At 40.0% G+C, this 21,494-nt stretch overlaps 1 protein-coding gene across 1 annotated transcript in view; it reads right to left on the bottom strand.

Annotated features, from left to right (window-relative positions):
- Positions 1-21,494, bottom strand: part of sorbs2b (sorbin and SH3 domain containing 2b) — a 146,081-nt gene that overhangs the window by 113,952 nt on the left and 10,635 nt on the right. The window contains exons 4-7 of the mRNA XM_048593904.1: positions 18,739-18,805; positions 16,666-16,713; positions 11,795-11,981; positions 9,161-9,275 (exon numbers count right to left, since the gene is read on the bottom strand). Coding sequence (XP_048449861.1) covers positions 9,161-9,275; positions 11,795-11,981; positions 16,666-16,713; positions 18,739-18,805 — 417 coding nt within the window. The remainder of the gene's footprint in view (positions 1-9,160; positions 9,276-11,794; positions 11,982-16,665; positions 16,714-18,738; positions 18,806-21,494) is intronic.

The raw sequence follows: 21,494 nt of genomic DNA, 5'->3' as shown, positions 1-21,494 counted from the left end.
CACCTACTGCCTCCTCCCTTCCATTCCACCTATTGCCTCCTCCCTTCCATTCCAGCTACTGCCTCTGCCCTTCCATTCCAGCTACTGCCTCCGCCCTTTCACTCCAGCTACCGCCTCCTCCATTCCATTCCACCTACTGCCTCCTCCCTTCCATTCCAGCTACAAACCAGACTCATCCTTTCCATCGACTAACCAGGTTGTACTTCCTACCGGTGTCCACCGAGCACCACCATTCTACTACCCTCTTACCCCACCTCTTTATCTGCAGCTCCCCCTACCCTCACACCCAGTCCTGAAGAAAGGTAATACCCAATACATTGACTTCTCCTCCTCCAGATGCTGCTTGGCTTGCTGTGTTCTTCCAGTCTCCTGCTTGTCTACCTCATGATTTGGAGGAAGTTCTGAAATTTGGAACTAGTTTTGAAGAAGGGTCACTGGACCTGAAATGTTAATTTTGCCTTCTCTCCCGAGATACTGCCAGACCTGCTGAGTTTTTCCAGTAATTTCTGTTTTTGTTTCTGATTTGCAGCACCTTTGGTTCTTTGATTTTTAGGATTTAGAGGAAGGTTTTCAGTTTTATTTTAGGTGAAGGAGGCCTTACAAATGCATTAGTAATCACCCTATCTGAATTACAATTCTATAGAACATCATGGGTATGAAACTGCTGCATGCTGGGAAAAAAAGGGCTATATGCCTGCTTCACACAGTAGGTCATTCACAGAGAAAGCAAGAGTCGGGAGAAAGCAGCTGCCTAGTGAGACCTGGACATGAAGAAAGTATTGGAGGGAAGGAGCAAGGGCAATGGGAAACAAAGTGAGCTCAAGCACAGAGAGAGACAGCAGAACAGGGAATCAGGAGCACAAGGAAAGAGTGAAACACGGAATCAGAAGCATGGGGTACAAGCAGGGTCCTGGGTGAGACAACACGCACAAGAAATAGGGGCAGACCTGGCCAATCAGTGCCAATAACTGCCCCTGACACTCGATCAGATCGCTGCTGATTTGCCCCAAACTTGAACTTCTCTATTGTGTCAGCTCATCATATATCTCCACACCCTGCTATTTCAATAATCTTTCAATATTTTCAGTGATCTAGTCTCTCCGGGGTAGAGAATTCCAGACACTCAATATTCTCCGGGAGACGAAATTACTTTGTTTCTCAGTTTTAAATGAAAATCTCTATATTCTGTAACTATATCCCCTAGTTCAAGATGCCCCCAAAACTGGACATGTCTTCTCAAAATCTACGATGTCCAGCTCCCTTAAAATCTTGTATGTTTCAATAAGATCCCTCATTCTTCTAAACTCTAATGAATAAAAGACTAGCATATGTAGATGTTCATGATAAAGTCAACCCCTTCAGCCTAGAATCAGCGTAATGAGTCTCTTTTGAACTGCCTCCAATGCTAGTATTTCCTTTTATAAATACAGGATCAAAACCATACACAGTACTCCAAGTGTGGCCTCACCAACACCCTGGACAGTTTTAATGAGATTTCCCTGTTTGTAAACTCCAATCCATTAGCAATAAAGGCCAAAATTCCATTTACTTTAATTAGTGACTAATCTGCTTGCTAACATTTTTGTTAGCACCAAGAACATCCAGATCCATTGGCTGAGCACACTTCAGGAGTCTCTCTCAGTGTAAATTATAGTCTGCTTTTTGAATTCTTCCAACCAAAGTGCACAACCTCACATTTTTCTACTTTATCTACATAAACTCCATCAACCAGGGTTGTGCCCATTCACTCAACCTACCTACATTCCTTTAACAGATTTCTTACGTCCTCATCACAACATGTTGCCTACCTATTTGTGTAACATCAGTAAATTTGGTGATATTACACTGTACCCCCTCCTCCAAGTGATTAAGATAAGTATTAATAATTGAAGCCTTAGGACTGATCCTTGTGGAATTTGACTAGTTACACAGCTTTCCAAACTGAAAAGCATACATTAATCCTGACACTCTCTTCAATGTTAATTGATCTTTAATCTAGCAAATACATTACCACCAATACCATGAGCTCCTATCTTGTACAATAACCTTTTATGTGGCACTATATTGAATGCCTTCTGAAAATCCAAATACACTGCATTAACTGGTTCCCCTTTATCAACTCTGCTCGTTATATCCTAAAAAATTCTAGCAAATCTGTCAAATATGATTTCTCTTTTAAAAAAATCCATGTTGAATGCATTAAGTTTTTCTAAATGCCTTGCTTTTTCTTACTTAATGATAAATTCCAGCATTTTACCAACAACAGATATTAGGCCAACTAGTTTATACTTTCCTGCTTTCTGTCTCCCCACCACCCACTTGAACAGGGGAGTCACATTCGCCGTTTTCCAATCTGCTCAATTACTCCCCTAATTCAGTGAATTCTGGAATATTTTGACTAACACCTCCACTACCTCTGCTAAAAACCTTGGATGCAGGCCATCAAGTCCTGACAATGCATCTGCCTTTAGTGCTATTAGTTTGTAAAATACTTTGTCTCTTGTGATAGAGACTGTTACAAAATCCTTTCTCTTATTACTACCTTGGTTATCTGTTATCTTTGGGTTGTTGATAGATCCTCTACTGTGAAGACCAATGAAAAATATTGGTTTAAATTGTCTGCCATTTCCCTGTTTCCTGATATCAATTCTGCAGTAGTTTCCTCCAATGATCACACACTTAGTTTAGCTACTCTCTTTCTTTTCCATATATTTGTAGAAGCTTTTGCTGTTTGTTTTTATATTTCTTGCCAATTTACTTTAAGAATCAATTTTATCTTTATTAGCTTTTTAGTCATCCACTTCTAGTTCCTGAAAAAAAAATCCCAATCATCTGGCCTCCTGTTAGTTTTTGTTGTTTTGTACATCTTAGTTTTTGATGGGATGCTATTCTTGAGTACCTTTGTTAACCATGGGTGGTTCATCCTTCTCATTGAGTCCTTTTAGACAGGAATTAAACTCTTCTTGGCTGACATAACATACTTCCTTAAATATCAAACACTGCTCCTTCCAATGACTTACTCATTAGTCTATTTAAAAACCAAAAGAACTGCAGATGCTGTAAATCAGGAACAAAAACAAAGTTGCTGGAAAAGCTCAGCAGGTCTGGCAGCATTTGTGAAGGAGAAAACAGAGTTAACGTTTCGGGTCCAGTGACCCTTCCTCAGAAAGGTTCCCAGCTGACTTTAGACAACTCTTTCTTCATACCCCTGTAATCATCCTTATTCGGTTGTCCCTCAACCGAATTTGAAATTCTATAAAGCTGTGCTCGCAGCCTCCAGAGAATGTTTAACAATGAGAATTCTTATTAATCCTACTTTATTACACATTACTACATCTAAAATAGCCTATTTCCAGGTAGGTTCTGCAACATATGGCTCTAAGAAACAATCATTGATGCACTCCTTTTTGCTTCTGCTTTTTTAAATTTGGCCCCAAGCTGCTTGTAATCCTTCAGTAGAACGTCTTTCCTAGTTGTATCTATTTCATTGGTACATCTATGGACCACAACAACTGATCCTTCTCCTCCCACACCGAGGTACCTTCCAGCCCAGAAGTGGGACTCTAGCTTTATTGCCGAGAACATTATCTATTCCCTTAGCAATACTATAATCTATTACTACATCATTTCTCTTTTTTCTCCCCACTGGGATGGCACTCTCGACTACTATGTTTTGGCCAGTTCACTGCTCCTCAGCCTGTCATAACAATTTAATGGTCTCATCTGGGATGGTGATATTTTATGATCACTGTAAGTTATTGTGGATTGTCACTCAATCATTACAGTCTCCTTGGCCTGGAAACCTTTAATGTTTTATTGGTGACTAACAGATACACTCATAGACACATGAGCAAGACAGACACATGCAGCAGTTCTGTTCTACATGCAGACAAATGACTGAGCGTTCTCAAGTGACCATTTTAATTTCAAAAATAAACAATTTCATCAATTAACATCAATGTATAGATACTACAATGAATTACTTTTTCTACACTAATCTCAATAATTTATTACCTATCCTGCGAAACCACTGAATGACACCTTTAAGGTTAGTTTTATCAAGAAGAAATGCAACAAGTGGAAAAGCAAACGCAGAACCCATACTGCTCCAGGACCATCTCTCAGCCATACTTAAGACAGTTCACTTCATTTAGCTGATAATTATTTTAGTAATTTTTAATTACCTTGGCTAGATTCATTGGAAGAGTTACCACTGGTTCATCTAACTGTCGGCTAATATTTTCATGTAATTTTAATAAGTAGGTCCTGGATCACTGGACTTTTCAGCTCCTTAATTGCATCACTCTGATGAACACCGATGCAACATGCAGGGTTAGTCGCTGCATCCAGTTTGTGTGCCACTTACAACCCATTTCTGCTCTTCTTGGTGTCTGAGACCAAATTCTTGCGCACTTTGGACTGACGGCATCTTACTTTCTGCAGTCTTCTTTCTCTGGGGTATTTTTTCTTTATGAACCTCATACTGAGGCTTTCTGAACTTCCTGTCTTTAGAAAGCTGTGCCTCTTTAGCATTCGACTTTGAAGATAATTAAAGAAATGGAGCAGGCAATGACTTATGAACGTTTCTTAATTGTAACAACATGGTAAAACATTCTTCTCATCTATCTAGGAGCAAAATAGCCCAAAGGTAGAATCTGACCACCAGTTCAATAAACTAAAATCACTTTGCCTTATTTTTGTTTTTAAAAGGAAAGACTGCAATGGTACTCTGGTGAAATATTACATAATTATTCTCATGACTATCAAGGTGAGATAGCAATTACAAACTGCATCAAGTTCACCAAATCAACATGAACAAAATGCCTGCATGAAAAGAAAATAAAAGACAGACAAAAGCATTAGATACATGTCTTTCTTCAAGATTCATATGCTGGCTGAGTAAGCTTAAACCTGTGCCATAAACATGGAATTACAATGTGATGGAGTTAGCTGAAAATGCAATAAAGGGAACTTATGATATACATTATTCAATAGGCATTGGTGAGCAATTTCTCCTACTGTACATTTTGTTAGTGGTGATTCATGAAGAAGTTGGTATTGAATTTAAGAACATGATTACTGTGAGGATTTCTAAAATGCTCCATGGCCCCTCCAGTTCACAGCATCATTCTTGTTTCAGAGCTATTGTCATTTGAGAATGTTTATTCTGGATGATCTTAAAAACAACAAATTAGAGATAACTTTCCTTAATAAGAAAATGCAAAATTTAAGCCCTAGAAATTATCATATTTTGATTACAGTAAAAGCATAGGAGATTTGACAAAAGCATTCAAAATCATGAGAGGCCTGGACAAAGAGAACAGGGAAAAAACAATTGTGTTATGATTACCTTCATTGCTAAACAGCGATTACTAACAAAGGTATAAAAATATTCTTTGTTTTTGCTCTGGTTATTGGCGGCACTGTTAGTTAGATATGTAACATTACATATACGTTACAGAATCACAGAACATCCAATTGTTACAGCATAGTCATTCGTCTTGTTTCTGCACCAGCTCTTCAAATAAGCAATTTACCTAGTGTCATAAATCCCCCAACTTCTCCCTGTAGCCCTGTATGAGCTTCCTTTCCAGGCAATAATCCAATTCCCTCTTGGACTGCCTTTATTGGAACTGCCTCCACCATAGTCTCAGATAGCACATTCCAAACTTTAATAACCACTCGCTACATAAACAAGTTTCTCGTCATGATTATCTTAAATCTGTGCTCTCTGTCTCATGATTCATCCACTAGTGGGAGTGATTTTCTCTATTTACTCTGTCCAGACTCATCAATCTATCAAGCCTCCTCTCAACCTTCTTTTCTCCAAGGGAAACAATCTTACGTTCACAAATCTATCGTATCACTGAAGTTAGTTCATATTTATTAGACTGTTATTACTTTCACAGATATTTAACTGTCCTTTGTACTGAACAGGTCTCTTTTGATGCCTCTGCTTATTTTTGCCAAACACGAAGAAGAGTGCAGAGCATTAGCATGATCCCAGTAGCTTTAAACAAACACTTACAATTCTCAGCACCTTTATATTGTAATTGATGAGCATAATCCTTTAAGTTAAAATATAGTGGGTACTTCTGCAGAGACACTTTCCATGATTTATACACATCCATTACCCTGTTAAAATTTAAAACGTTTGTGTATTTACATACGGTGTCTTTTTCGAAGACATTCTACTATGGTACTTCATTGAAAGGGAGAGTTTCTGGTATAATTATGATATAGTGTTATCACTTCCAACCCACTCCTGCCCTTCATGGTATGTTATTGAGATTCTAATCCTTCTAATTATTTATGACTGGGTGCGTATCTCAGATTTGAGATTTGTGTTACAGCTTGTTTTAAATGAAAAGCGGTGTTACTTGTTAGGACAATTTTCATCTATATTTACTCTTGCTATGAATGAGTTTTTCATTGCATGTTCAGAAGATTGGCATAGACAATTGTGTGAAGTCAATATTCTAGATACAGAATATCATTCTCAATGAAAAATGTCAACAAGATCTTTATTGCTCAATGAAAGAAGTGGATTGTATCTGAATTGTCTGTACCAACCAAGTAACTATCATCATGGCCGCCTCACCTGATTCCCTGTCATCAAATGGACATTTAAGGACGTGCAGAGAAAAATATAAGGACTGATTGTAAGATGCCATTATATTATGCAGTCATTGAGTATGAACACAGCATTTCAAATTATTGAAAAAAATCAAATGTGGACAAAAAAATGTTTAATGGACAACCACCACCAACTACCGCACCCCCCCACCTGTTTCTTTTTAAACCGACTTCTGACTCTACAAAGCATCTCCACTTTACAAGGCAAAGATTTGAGGGAATGCTCTCTATTTGTCTGGATAGATACAGTTGCAAGAACTCAAGAAACTGAACACCTTCCAAGGACTTAAATGTCCACTCTTCCCCACCATGTGTGTACTGATGCAGTGTGGGCCATCTAAATATCTACAGGCTCAACTGCAGCCAGTTTCCATGGTTTCTTCCCACACCATCCACCTCCATCACCAGATGCAAATGAAAACACCATCTCCCCTCCAAGCCATATACCATCTTGCCTTGGTTATATTGTGACATTCCTTTCTTGTTACTGAGTCAAAATCTTATAATTATGGGAGTGATGCCTAAAAACAATTTTTTTAAAATCAAAACATATTCCACAATCGCTGTTTGAGGATTTGAAGTTTAAAAGCGTCTTGCAAATTGGTTTCAGTAAAAATGGTCATGAAGATAACCAATTGTCTGATTCCTTCCCTACAGAGAAGGAAGTCTGCTGTACTTCCTTGATCTGACCTATATGTGACTCAGTCCCATACCAATGTGCTTGATTCTTAATTGCCCTCTGATGTTACCCAAGTAGCTATGCGGTGGTACTGAACCTCATCAGAGAAATTTAGGACTCCACATCCTGAGATCAAATAAAGTTAACAAAAACCATTTCTTCCTCTCCCCATCTGTTACCTACTCCCTTTAAAAGATGATCATTTATTTTCGGTTAGAGTTGTATTGGTATTGACCAATTCAAACAGTTGGCTATTCTCCAGACTTGAGCTTGGTCAGCAAGACTTGGAAGGCTGTTTGCCAAAGATGGGACATCAAAGCCAAATATAAGACTGCTCTGATCTGCATTCCACATGTGGAAGTCCTACATAAGTCAATAAACAGTGATTACTTGTTGGAAACTGGAGAAAATATGGCTTACTATTGGAGCCCAATACTAGTCTAGCAGAGATCAGAAAGTTTAGAACAGATCCTGGACTGAGTGCAGAGAATATCTTTCTCGGTAGATATTGTTGATGAAAGAGGAGCTGAAATATTATCAGGAGTATAGAATAATCAGATTAACTGACTGGTGAAGCAGCTTCAAGGAGCCCAGTGGCCTACTCTTGCTTCTAATTCATGGTTTTATGTTAGTTTGCTGCCAAATGAGACAAGCACTTAAGCCACTGTTTTTTCTTCGAATATTATTTCCTTCATTATAAACTTTAAATATTCACTGATTCATAGAGTCACACAGTACAGAAGTGGCTATTCCACCCATCAACCCGCACTGACAAAACTATCCGAATTCTACACGTCCCACTTTCCAGCACTTAACCTATAGTCTTGAATATTCTGACATTTCAAATCAAGTTCCTTCAAGTTAATTTATTTGTCATCGTGCACTCTTCAGCTGATTGGCAGATCTTGGCTTCTCCAATAATTTCCACTGAAGTTACTGGAAAGAAACATTGGCCAATCAACTCAAAATCTTCATTTTCTGCCCAACCAAAATTTAATGTTATTCCAAGTGGATTAGGTAGGTTTTATGCAGGGCTATGTTAGAGGGACACCTGAGGCTGTGGGGAGCTTTGGCTCAGTAGGTAAAAGGAAAGGGAGAAGTGACCCTAATAAAATTGCAAATGATATCTTCTCAGAATCTGACTATGCTGCAGCCTCCGTCATCATCCTTCGCAATGTATCTGCCATCATTTGCATGGTCAACACGAACTTTCCTCCCTCGACATCTTGCTATTGTGATCTTCAATTGATTCCATCCCTATCCATCTTCCTACACACATACTGTTTCCTTTTGATGTGCCATCTTGGTCCTTTACCTACGTGGCTGCCCATGTCATCTATAGAAACAAGTGGTCAGGTTCCACACGTATTTTGACAACAATTTGCTCCACCTTTTCACAACTTCTCTCAATGGCCTCAGCGCTATCAGGTTCTGAGCCCAACATCCAAATTTAGAAGAATGGCAAAGTTCTTTGGTTAAGCATTTTGTGAAGTCTGAAGATTTTCGCCTCAGGCCCTGTCACACACTCAACTGCAATTTACTCCCTTGTCTCAGCCACTAAACCAGACTGCTCAGAATCTTTGTATCCTGTGTAATGATGAATGACCGCTGTAAAGGAGGAAGCTTTACAAAGTCCCGAGGAATGGCAACTCAGTCCTCTCCCACATTGAGTATACTAAAAAAGAAATCATTTCTAACTGGCAGGTATGGGTCTGAAACCAATCGTCACAACCTCTATTTCACCTTGGCAAAAATAAATTTATTTATTCATTATTTCATTCATTCATTACTTCATCGATTTGTCACACATCACTAAAGAAAAATAGATCAGAATGAGTTTCTTACTGGTCGCTCATGTTCTAGGATTGACGACTTTCCTGGTTCATATTCAAATATGCTTCTAGGTTCAGCCCGATATCTCCGAGTATCAACTTTTCTGTCAGGTGGATCCCACTCGTTCCTGGTAAATGATAGTGAAAGCCATCGTATTTGTTATGTGCACTGTATCATCAGCATCACATTTCACAATTGGCATGAATATGAAATACTCTGGGACTTACAGACCACAACACGCATAGACAGTACACAAATTAAATCTTTAACAAATGCACAAGGTCCTCACCTCTTTCGATAGTGAAAATCTAGTTGGTATACACACCGGCTGTGACAAAGAACAGCAATACTCCGAGTGACAAAAATCGACTATCCAAATCGTAAATTAATATACAAGCTGGACAGTTATAAGGGGAAAAGGGGACATAATAGGTTCATTGGGAAAGAGGTACAAATTGCATTAAGTGACATGATAGAAGAGATCGTTAGTCAAAATTGTTGAGACAGTACATTGTAACCTGCAAGGAAGAAAAATAATTTCAGAGTAATTTTCACCTTTGAAAAATAAAATTGTTCTGGTGACATCCTGCCCTCATCATAATGCTGATGTGATGTCATGCAAGGTTAAATTTCAAAGATTTGCACATGGGCTGCAACTACATACTTTAACGGGTTTAAAAAGAAAAAAAAATTCCAAACACAGTACTGAATGGCTCAAATTATTATTTGATTTATAGCAGTGTATTTATGAGAGACGTATCCTTTAATTTTCATGTTTGTTTTCAATTGGGAGATGGTTAGGAATGAAACACTCTTACGTTCTCAGTGAAAAACGATGAAACTTATGTTAGCCCCACAGTAAAGTTCTATTTAATGAAGCATCAATGTTGCATGCACAGTTCCCTCATCAGAAATCCACCAGCATCCAGAGAGAGAGAAGGAGAGATATGAGCTGCAGCTCACCTGTACATCAACAGGCAAAGATTTGAGGGGGTTGAAATCAAAATTCTGTCTCTGGCCTGTCACATTCCTGGCTGCAATATTTGTCATTCAGGCCTTGAACAAAGCAACTGCTAAAGGCAGGAGGGAATCTCTTTGAGTCATCGCCTGATGATATCCAGAAGTTCTGAGGACCAGTTAGTTACTCCTACAGGTTGGGAAGGAGTTATGTGTCAAGGTGGAAATCCCGATGCAGTCGACCCCACAGGAATTGCTGGGGTTTTTCAAATTCACTTGGGCTAATGTTACTATGTCTGGAACCATCTGAAAAAGTTCCTTTAGAGGTTAACATCTTTATCATGTATCTCAGGTGCGCAAGGCTAAGCAGCTTTCTGTCAGTTCTGGTGAGTAAGTACCCTCTCTGTAGATGACCTGAGGGCAAATGACAGCATCAAGAATGTGGTGGAACAGTGCTCCAACCACAGCCCTCTTTGACCTCACTGTGGGTCTCCCACAGTTCCCATGTTGCCCCTGTAGCTGACCTGGTGCATCATCTTTTCATGGAAATGGACATCAGAATGAGCAGCTGGCAGTCATTCTTCACCAAAAGTTTAATTGCTCACATGGCCAGTTGTCTTGGTGAGACCAATGACGGTAACACACATTGATCTCCTTTGCTCATGGCATTTCTCCTGCAGATGGGTCTGTTGTCTCTTTGATCCTTTCAGATTTGCTCCTGACATTCCCTGTGCACATCTGAATATTCTGGTGACCAGTACTGATTGGCATGCTCCCTAGCACTTTATGAAACTTCACTGAGCAGCTTTTAACATAGATATTTTAAAAAATCATTCACAGGATGAAGAGTCACTGCCTAGGCCAGCTTCATGACTCATGGACAGTCCCCATCCCAATGTTAATGACCATCTGCATGGTTTTGACATTCTCATGTTCACTGGAGGACTCACCCCTCTGACTGTGCAGGCTCCCCTGAATGGGCCTGGCCCAATAACAAAACAAACAAATCTACCTAGGCCACTGCATCGCTTCAATATGGAGTCAGCACTCCTTCCCCCTGCAGCCTCAGTACTGGCCACCTCTATCTGTTGTGCAGATGCTGCCAAGCTGCTGGGCCCTCATACTGGGATAACAGGTGAGACAGAAACGCTGCCATCCTCAATGTATAAGTACTCCCGGCACAGTCTCTTCATTAGCGACTGGAGAATCCCCTGCATGGCTCAGGCGTTTGCCCTCACTGACCCATAACTGACCCCGGCTGCAGGATCTAAGGGATGCTGATAAAACACCTGCCAATGTACCCTGGCTCTCCACATGCACCATTCTCATGCTCCCTTCTCCAGTAAAAACCAAGAAGGGAGTGGAATATGTAGATGCTCTACAGTGCTGCAAGCAGATTTGTTAGGGCATGAAAATATTTGGCAAGAACCCCTATTCTGACCTCTTCTCCAATGAAAATATAAGCATGTAGACACTCAACTTTAAATCTACCTTAGTCAGATCATTTTAAAGCTGGCAAATGTCTTTAATACTGAAAATATGACACAGCGAATAAGAGAAGTAAGGTGCCCTATCACATAATAACATTCTCTTTTAACTTTTGAATTTGTCAAATCCTTGGATAATCAATCATACAAACCTCAAATATTTCACCAGGCTTGCCACACAACACCTTTACTCAGCACTTACCTTTCGGTGGAATCTGTTTCTCTCAGTCTTGGTTGTGAAAGTGGTGGGACAGGTGGAGGCGGTGGTAGTGGAGCAGATTCCTTGAAGAATTCAACCCCATTGTCTGAGGTACTTTTTGATAAAGGCCGGTAAGTATGTGTCTTGGGAGGTGGGTGCGCCTGAACAGAGGTGAATGCGCTGTAATTATCTAGTACAAAACAATGAAAGATTTTTTAAAACCTTCAATAGAAGAGAACAGATGTGGCTTTCTAAATGTCATATAGAAGCAAAAAGAAAGTTTACTCTTCTCTGCAGACACATCTCAAAACTTACTGGCTGAAAACTTTCTTGGCACAGTTCCCAAACATAATCTTCAATAAAAGTAAAATGTCAATCTCTTTGTTTTACTTTGTGTTGGAGAAATTATTGCAGAAGAATGGGAGGGGGACCAGACTAATCTGTATGCCATGTATAGCGATGTAGGAAACTGTATCTTTTCTGTCTCATGAACAAAGTTGAGGTTCCTAAACTGCATCCACTATAGTGAAAAAAAGCTTCACTTCTGGGATTTCAATAGTTCTGTCAAAGATCACTCCAAAATTCCATAATGTGAAGTGGTCTCCACCAACGTTGGACGCAAATTGATCTGGGCTTGTACCTATTGTTTCTCATTGAATATCAGAAAGTCAATTCATTTATTCAAATTGTGGCTTATCACAGATATTTGTATTGATCCCCAACTCATTTTCCACTGTTGAAATCAATTGCAATGGTATGACAAACTGAAAGACTTGAATATTCCCAAGTTTGTTCTGTACCTGTGCTGTGTTAGCTGATAAAACCATGACAAACAGGAGCATAAGTAGGCCATTCAGCCCACTGAGTCTGTTCTCCTATTCAATCAGTCCATGATTGATCTGATAATCATCAACTTCACTTTGCTGCCTTTTCTCCATTACCCTTGATTCATTTACTAAATAAAAATTTGTCTATCTCAGTTGAATACACTTAACAACACAACCTTCACAGCCTCTACAGTAAAGAATTCCACAGAATCCCTACCCTCAGAGAAGAAATTCAACCTCAGACCTGCCTTAAATGGGTGATCACTTACTAAGATTATGTCCTCTGGTCCTAGATTGTCCCAAAAGGGAAAACAACCTGTCAACATCTACCCTGTCAAGGCCCCTTGGAATCTTATATGTTTCAATGAGGTCCCCTCTCATTCTTCTAATGGCCCAAACTAATTCAAATTCAACTCATAAGAAAAAGCCTCATATCTAGGATCAACCACGTGAATATTTTCTGAATGCTTCCAAAGTATTTCCTTAGAGAAGGGGTTCAAAACTGTTCACAGTATTCCAGCTACAGTCTGACTAGTGTCTGATATGGTTTTAGCAAGACCTCACTATTTTTATACTCCATTCCATTTTTAAATAAAGGCCTACATTCATTTGGTTTCCCTATTATCCACTGAACTTGGATGCTGGCTTTTTGTGACTCATGCACAAGGAGCCCAAAATCCCTCTGTGCTGCAGTTTCCTGCAGTGTTTTCACATTTAAAGAAATTCAACTCCTTTATTCTCACATAATCTCACATATGTCCACATTAAATTCCAGCTGTCAAATTTCTGGCACTTTACCTGATTGTATTCTTCTGTAAACTTTTGATGTCATCCTCATCACTAGCCTTCCCACCTATTTTAGTGGCTTCTATAAACTGGACAATAGTGTATTCACTTGCCTCATCCAAGTTATTAACATATGTTGGAAATAATTGTGACCACAACACTTAACCCTGTGGCTCAAGTAAGCAGGAGTTGCAGCAAAGGGAATATCGTGCCTTGTATCACTGGACTGCGCGAGGTGGGAAGGAACAAAATGAACTGGAGATCTGTTTCTGACTATTGCTCATTACTGCTGGAAATTCAGTCTAGGCCAAGACAATTTGTTCTCGGTGATTAAAATGAGAACTGCTGAAGAAACTCAGTAGGTCAGGCCAAACCTGTGGACAGAGATGAAGAAGAGTCATGTTAGACTCGAAACATTAACTCTGTACCTCTCTTCACAGATGCTGCCAGGCCTGGGAAGCTTGCCCAGCACCTTCTGTTTTTATTTCAGATTTCCAACCTTCACTGTTTCGTTTTTAGTATACTTGGTGATTCCACTCTCTGTGATCAGGTAGACAAGGAACACTCACTTTTCAGGCAAAACTGCACAGTGGATGTTTTTGTTTGAAACACTGGAAAAATGCAGGCCTCTGTCAAACCATGTGCAGGTACAAGGGGGAGGCATGAAGGAAGTAAAACGTAACAGTTCTGTTTCAAAGCATGGGTCCATCTTTTGCAGGAAAAGGCACACCAGAACTACCACTCCCTGTGTGGCATTTGTCAACTTAGCTATTGGGAATGCTATACTGTAGTTTAAATTCTCCTCTACTCCGTCACAGTAATGTACATTGGTCACTAATATTTTCGACTGTGGAGGTCAATATGACTTTTCCATTTCACACAATGGCCTCATTATCTGTGAAAGCCAGAGATTACAGCTGGGCGCTGTATATACACACCCACTGAGGAACTGCTTCAGACTGCTCAACTTCATTTCACATAAGCCCCTTCTAGTCATCACAAAGAGATTCTCATCCTGTCTGTCTGCACTAGATTTGAATGCAGGTCCCGAAGTTGAAAAGGCCACTGTATGAAACGACTGAGAACCCAATCTTATTGCATTCCCAATTTAATGTAATTAGAACATGAAAGAAAAGTTGAAAATGAAAAGGCGTTTCATAGAATGAGTAACACACATCCAGATGAAACATCTTTTGTTTTCTGTAGGCTTTTTATGCTTGAATGAGCAATTAAATGTAATATCCGAAGAAAAAGTTTTAGCGTATTGGGCAGGTCAAGTTTCTACCTGAACAAGAAGTAAAGGCTATTAATATCTCACCTTCATTGCCAAGTGTTCTCCCAAACCTGTTTGTGCTACAGACTGGTGGAGAAAGCTTTTATTTTGTTGTTTTGACTGAGCTTTCATCAAAATGAAGATTGAATCCTTTCCAATGATAAACAAATAGTGCGGCACAATTCATTGCTGCTTGAATTATTCACTACAGAGGCAGGTTAAAATGATCTGCTGGCCATTTTGATGTCGTAACATTACCCCTTAAAAATAAAGGCACACACCCGTACTCACCCTACCCCTGTCTAAATTTCTTCACAAAGGGTAGGTGAACAGTTGCTGTAAAACATACTGAGTTCAATCGTTCCTAGTTCCAGGCTTATCAACAGTGAAGTAATTTCATGGATTCCAGTGTGCCAACCTCTAACCTGTCATCTCTCTTTACAGGATCTCACTGAGTTGCTGTGTTCTTCCAGTTATTTCTGTTTCCACACCGGACTATGAGTATTTGCAGTTTTTCATTCTTGATCACACTTTTAGTTCCTTACTTACCCTTTTGTTGAGCACATGAGGTAGTGGGTGGAAATACAGAAATCACAGAAGCAAAACACCACATAGAAAATCATCATCTAGATTGCAGGTAGAACTGATGAATGTGAGTAGTGACCGGGTTATTATGGATAACGCTAAAAATGTTTTCCCTTGTGCTAACTTTTCTTTGTTTTCTGAATCAATCCAGTTCAGAGATGTGTAACAACATCTCTGGAGCAGGTGAGATCTGAACCCAGGTCCCCTGGCTCAGAGGTAGGAACACTATCACTGCACCACAAGAGCCCTCTGTTAATTGTAAATCAGCTTGCTCAATTATCTGCAGATGGAAGGTATTAACTGGCATTTTATTTGAGCAATTATAGGGAGTAGCGCAGAGCAGAGTTCCTACACCTGAACCAAGAGACCCAGGTTCGAGTCCCACTTGCTCCAGAGGTGTCTAATAGCATCTCTGAACAGGTTAATTAGAAAAAATATATGAGCAATTGTAACACATAAAAAGGAGAAAAATTATAAAGAGACACTACTCTCTCCCCTTCCCCTCCACCACATTCGTTATTGTTGCACTAGCTCTGCTGGGTAAGGATAATTGTTCTTTAAATTGGTAATACAATTGATTTGATGGTGGTAAAAACAACGTCCATAGGTATGTAATAGCATCTGAACAAAAAGCATTAGAAAAAAATGACAAAGTAAAGAGACACTAGGATCATATGGCACAGAGGTAATGTCCTAGATCACGATATGCTAGCAATGGAGATCTGTCAAAACATGTCCAAACTGACAGACTAAAACAAAATTCGAAAAAGACACTACTGAAACTGGGGATAGCTGAGCTAGAAGATGTATCCTTGTAATGTTTCACTCTGAAAATAAATTAGACTGAGTAAAGATGAGCTCCAGAACTATCTGTCGCCAATTGGCTTTTAGGAATATAACAACTTGGATAGTGAGGTATTAGTTTCTAGAAGCAGAGATTGAATTAAAGTTTGTTTAGTGCTTTACATTTGAAATTAAGGGAAGAAATCTGTTGTTCTCTTATTATTTGGAGACATAATTTAATGCAGAGATTGTCAGGATATCAGATGGAAGGGAGTTCAATTTTGAGCAAGAGGCTTGACGAAAAGGAAAGTGAAGATCTGTCCTTCCAAAGTGGAGAATGGGAATTGAGTGAATTGCTTTCACCATTTTGTAGTGTTGGGATTGACAATAATGGGACCACTTTAAACGCTTCAGTTAACCATCAATTGGTGGGTATGGGTCATTAACAGGGTTATGACCTTGGTACAGTCCTCTTGGAATTTACAAAATGGACCTGCTGGATGAAGGTTGAGAAAGGAAATCAGCAATGGAACATGTACTTGGATTTCGCAGTAGCTCAATTAGGAAATCTGTTTCCCAGTTTAGTTCAAGATCTAAACAAAACAATATAAATTTCTTACCAGGATAAACATATGCATATGTAGCATTGAATGCATCTGTATCATCATCTGTTAAAAAATAAAAAGTAATGTTGAAAGTGGTTTACTGCCAGCTATGGTAATAATGGAATTGGACTAGTAGTTTTGTTCTCATTCTAATATATTGTACACCACTTGCATCAAAGTGAATCCTAACTAAACTGACCCTAACTAGTTCAGACTACATTACTGCTAATTTTTCTTCATATCACAGGGTAGGTATCCCTCTAATTCCCTAAATTACTAGTGAATAAATGCACTCAATGCTAATTTTGATATTTCACATCTATGTCAACTGCCCACCCATTTGTATTTGTTTGCCAATGTGGCATTATGGCTACCAAGGCTTATAAATGATTGGTTCACAATGTCAGTTAGAAGTTGACAGTTTTACAAAACAAAAGGAAGATGTTGAAAACATAATTTCTAGCAGAAACATGGAACATTGCAGGTCTGTAAAAAGGATGCAAATAAAATAAAAGCAACATTTTAAGCAGCTGGGCAAAGACTTTATGGTAAAGCTATTTCGACTGCCGTGTGCATAGGGATGAATAAAAAATAATTGAGCCTTTCTAAAATCAAGGGATTTGCTTTCAAAGGCATTTGAAAGTCAGCATGTGTTCCCTAGCCAATCAGTTCATAAATGTGCGAGGCACAGAGAACAGAACACAAAATGTTTCTTTTCTGGTAACAGTAACACTTGACGATCATTTCTGTAACAGCTACATGTCCAAACAGGTCTCCATCAACAGCCCCAAGCATTACAAATGAAGGGCTTCCTCCAGCCTACTTCCAAATCCCAGAGCAACTTCCAAAACAGTTTACAGCATAAAGGACTCAGTGCTGAAGGAATGGGTTATCCAATGTCTAGAACTTTATAGGAGAACATGGGCTGCCCATGGGAACATCTCTTTAATAAAGACCATCAGATTAGGACTTAGATTCAGCAGGCCATGCCAAGCACACTGGTATCTACAGCCTTGTAGTTCGTCTACTAGAATAGCAAGCCAGCTGGTACATTACAAGATGTCCTGCGAAGACAAGTCATCCACAGTTTAGCTTATGTGCACTGGCAACGTTGAATGTAAAATGTGTGCTCAATCTATTTTTGAACACTTAGTAGTTCCCAAAAACCTGGCTGCCGGGTGTACAATTTAAAATAGAGTAAGTGGAGCGTTTCCTCAGGTTCAACATTTTTTCACAGTGAGACAACAAAAAGTCTTTCTGTATAGATTTCTCAGCAGGTTTGTTTATGTTTTGTTTCTAATGGCTTATCATTAAAAACTGGTTATCAACAAATTTATGGTGTCTTGGGGACTAATATTTAAATTAACCAGGCACAGTTTGGTAACACCTGAAGTAATTGTACCTTTCATCATCAGATGTAAAACAGACAATTGCTCCTGGATAGTGCAGCTTACATATCTTCCTAACTCCTGTTTTCATTACCATCGCTGGGAAAAAAAATTGTGAGGTGTGTCTATAACGCCTACGTCCACCTCTGGAACATCTCCAACCTCCATCCCTGCCTCAGCCCGTCTGTTGTTGGTAACCCTCACCCACAAAGTAACAATGGTCAAGTCAGCCTCCAGACTCTGAAACACTCAGCTCATCCAAAAACTGCTCTGCACCAAATTATATTTGCCTATCACTCCTATCCTTTGTTGACATCCTTCCACAGCCTCAGCTGTTCTTACCTGTAACCATCCCCATCACCCCAGAATATTCCCTTGCCACAGCAATATTATTAAGGGCATCCCTCCCCCTTCCTTTACTCTGCAATAACAATGTTTTCATCCCTGTAGGTGCTTTGTTCTTGAATGCTCTCCCTAAACTATTCTTTCCTCCTGAAACGTCTCTGGTGAAATTTTTGGTTACCCATATCTCTCCCCTGTGCTCCAGTGTAGCACCTTGAGATGTTTTTCTAAGTTAAATGGGCGATAAGATAAACACAAGCTGTTGTTGAATAACACAGCATGGAAATTAGAACTCGGAGGTTCACAGTTTAACTTCAAAATGTTAATTATTTATCTCAGACATCAATCTTAAACATACCTGGCTTATGCACCATATGTATTTGCTTGAACATCGTCTTATACCAGTCTTTCGGTCGATCCACTGTCTAGATTACAAATGCAAGATTAAATTAGTCACCAAAGAGTAAAATACACACACCCTCTCTTTGTTTACTCCACTTCCAAAACTCAGTAATTTTTTTTCTACAAAAGTGGAAGTAACAATTACTTTTTCCAATCATTGGGCTTGAAAATGTCAGCACTTGGACTTAGTACATACTTAGACCTTAGAAATGCTGATAGTCATTGACTGGTCAAGTGACTGATTCATTACACTGAAGACTCTATGCAGCATCAACCACAACCTAATGTGGGGAGGCGATAGCCTAGTGGTAGTACCACGAGAGTATTAATCCAGAAACTCAGCTTACATTCTGGGGACCCAGGTTCGAGTCCCAGACTTGAATTCAATTAAAAAATAATTCTGGAATTAAGTATCTACTGATGATCAAGAAACCATTGCTGATTGTCAGGAAAAACCCATCTGATACCTTCAGGGAAGGAAATCTACTGCTCTTACCCGATCTGGCCTACAGGCTCATGGCAATGTGGCTGGTTCTCAACTGCCCTCTGAAATGGTCTAGTAAGTCACCCAGTTTAAGGGCAGCTAGGGACAAGCAATAAATGCTGGCCAGCCAGCAATGAGAGCAAAAACAAAATACAGAAACTCCTTTATGTGAAGAAGGGCTGAAAATAGATGTCCTTTCTAATACCATCATAGCTGTTGTAGAGAAAATACCTAGTCTTGAATTGGTTGTGTCTATTTAAAGTAATAGGCAGAAAAGGCAGAAATTATATGAGAAAAAATTTTCACAAAGGAAGTAGTTAAAATCTGGATGCATTGCCTTTGATTGTGGTAGAAGCAGCATCAATTGTGGTCTCAAAATGGAGTTGGACTGTATTTTTGGAAAGGAACAGTGTGTATGGTAACGATGAGAAGACAGGGAGAACAAATATGATGGGTTGAATGGCCTCTATCTGTGCTATAATGACTCTGCAATTCTGTCTTCAAGCAAGTTGGCAGATCAGATGCTACAGAAGAGCTCTCTATAAATCCCAATGCTGGTGTAAGTGTTCAAACGGGGTCTAATTTCCCTGAAGCTTCAAGTTCATTCTATTGCTGATAATAGCAAAATCCTACTTTCTGTTGTTCCTGAGATGTGAATCTCCAATGCCTCCAGCAGCCTCAAGCTGAGGAAACTGTAGGAGCAGCATCACTATCAATAGAGGGTTTCTCGCAGGAGGAGCAGGAACATCACTTCTCATTCAGAATCTTCAATATGATTTAGTCATGGATGAGCTATTATTTTAATCTTCACCTGTTGCAGCAGCAGATGACACAGCTGCACAGTTCTTCACAGGAGCTGATCAAATTTCATTCATTAAAGCAGGATCAACTAACATGTAAAGTCATGCCAGACCATGGGGCTGCTATCTCATTGACACAGATGACCGATATGGTTTCATTTGAAGGTCACCATTCCTCAGGCAAGGGGAGAGATTGAGGAGAAGCAGCCCCTTGCTTAATCTTTCCCCAGAGTACTACCAAGAAGAAAAAGAGATGGAAGACTCTGTTCACCATCTTTTGACTGCGATTAAAAGCAGAAATCTCAGCGTGCTGATCTCAGTGCCTTCCAAGGAGATGTCTGTAGAGAACATGATCCTACATATCTTCTAAGAGAGCTGAGAACACAGCTGGAGATTAAGTCCATCAGCACCATAGGCTGAGACAAGGTGGGGTTAAAAAGAGCAGAATGGAAAGAAGAAGGGTCTAGGCCCGAAACGTCAGCCTTCCTGCTCCTCCGATGCTGCTTGGCCTGCTGTGTTCATCCAGCTCTACACCTTGTTATCTCAGAATGGAAATGTAAATAGTTTATGAGTACAGCAAATTTGAGGAAGACCACAAGACATTGCAGCAGAACAGGAGCATTTAGCCGTCAAGTCTACTCTGCCATTCAATCATGGCTGATAAATTTCTCAACCCCATTCTCCTGCCTTCTCCCTGCAACCCTTGATCCCCTTACTAATCAAGAATCTATCCATCGCTGTCTTAAGATATAGTATAGGAGTCAATAGCTATAAGTTAATAGCCATGCTGCATCTTCAGTAGTGTCAGATCACACGGAACTGGGACCTGTGTGAAGAAGTTTCTTGTGAAGTGCTGCTGAGCTGTGCCTCTGTACATGATGGAAGTAGTTCATACATGCTTATCGGATCACATTAGAATGGTGGCCTATCCTATATATAGGGCTCCCAGAACCTGCTCATGATATTTCTACAAACAGCATGGATTTGAGAAGCTAAATGACCTATTCCTGATCCTACCTTCCTTGACTTTTCCTCCAGAGAATTCTGTAAAGTTGGTTAATTAGGGCTGACCTTTCAGGCATGCATGCTAACCTGGTGAAGAACCAGAAGAACCAGAAAATATTCAAGATGGTTGTGGAGTAGGTTGCTCCAATCGGAGCTCCTCTGCTCCTTCTATTTATTTCTATTTTTCCCCTTTCTCCCCTCTTGGCATTCTCTCCTGAGGAAGAGCAGGCTGGAAGCATGGAGTGGAACGGGCTGGAGGCTCATGCTGAGCAGGGATGGCCAGTGGGCTGGATGCACGCACGGAGTCTCGCACAGATCAGGGACGGTCAGCGGGCTGGGGGCTCAGGCGGTGTGGGGATGGTCAGCGGGTTGGAGAATTGAGCAGATCAGGGACGGTCAGTGGGCTGGGGGCTCAGGCGGTGT

This window comes from Rhincodon typus, chromosome 3 (genome assembly GCF_021869965.1).
Source record: "Rhincodon typus isolate 14 chromosome 3, sRhiTyp1.1, whole genome shotgun sequence".
Classification (NCBI taxonomy): domain Eukaryota; kingdom Metazoa; phylum Chordata; class Chondrichthyes; order Orectolobiformes; family Rhincodontidae; genus Rhincodon; species Rhincodon typus.
Note: the sequence above shows the minus strand (reverse complement) of the source record. Positions and strands in the feature narration are given on the sequence as shown.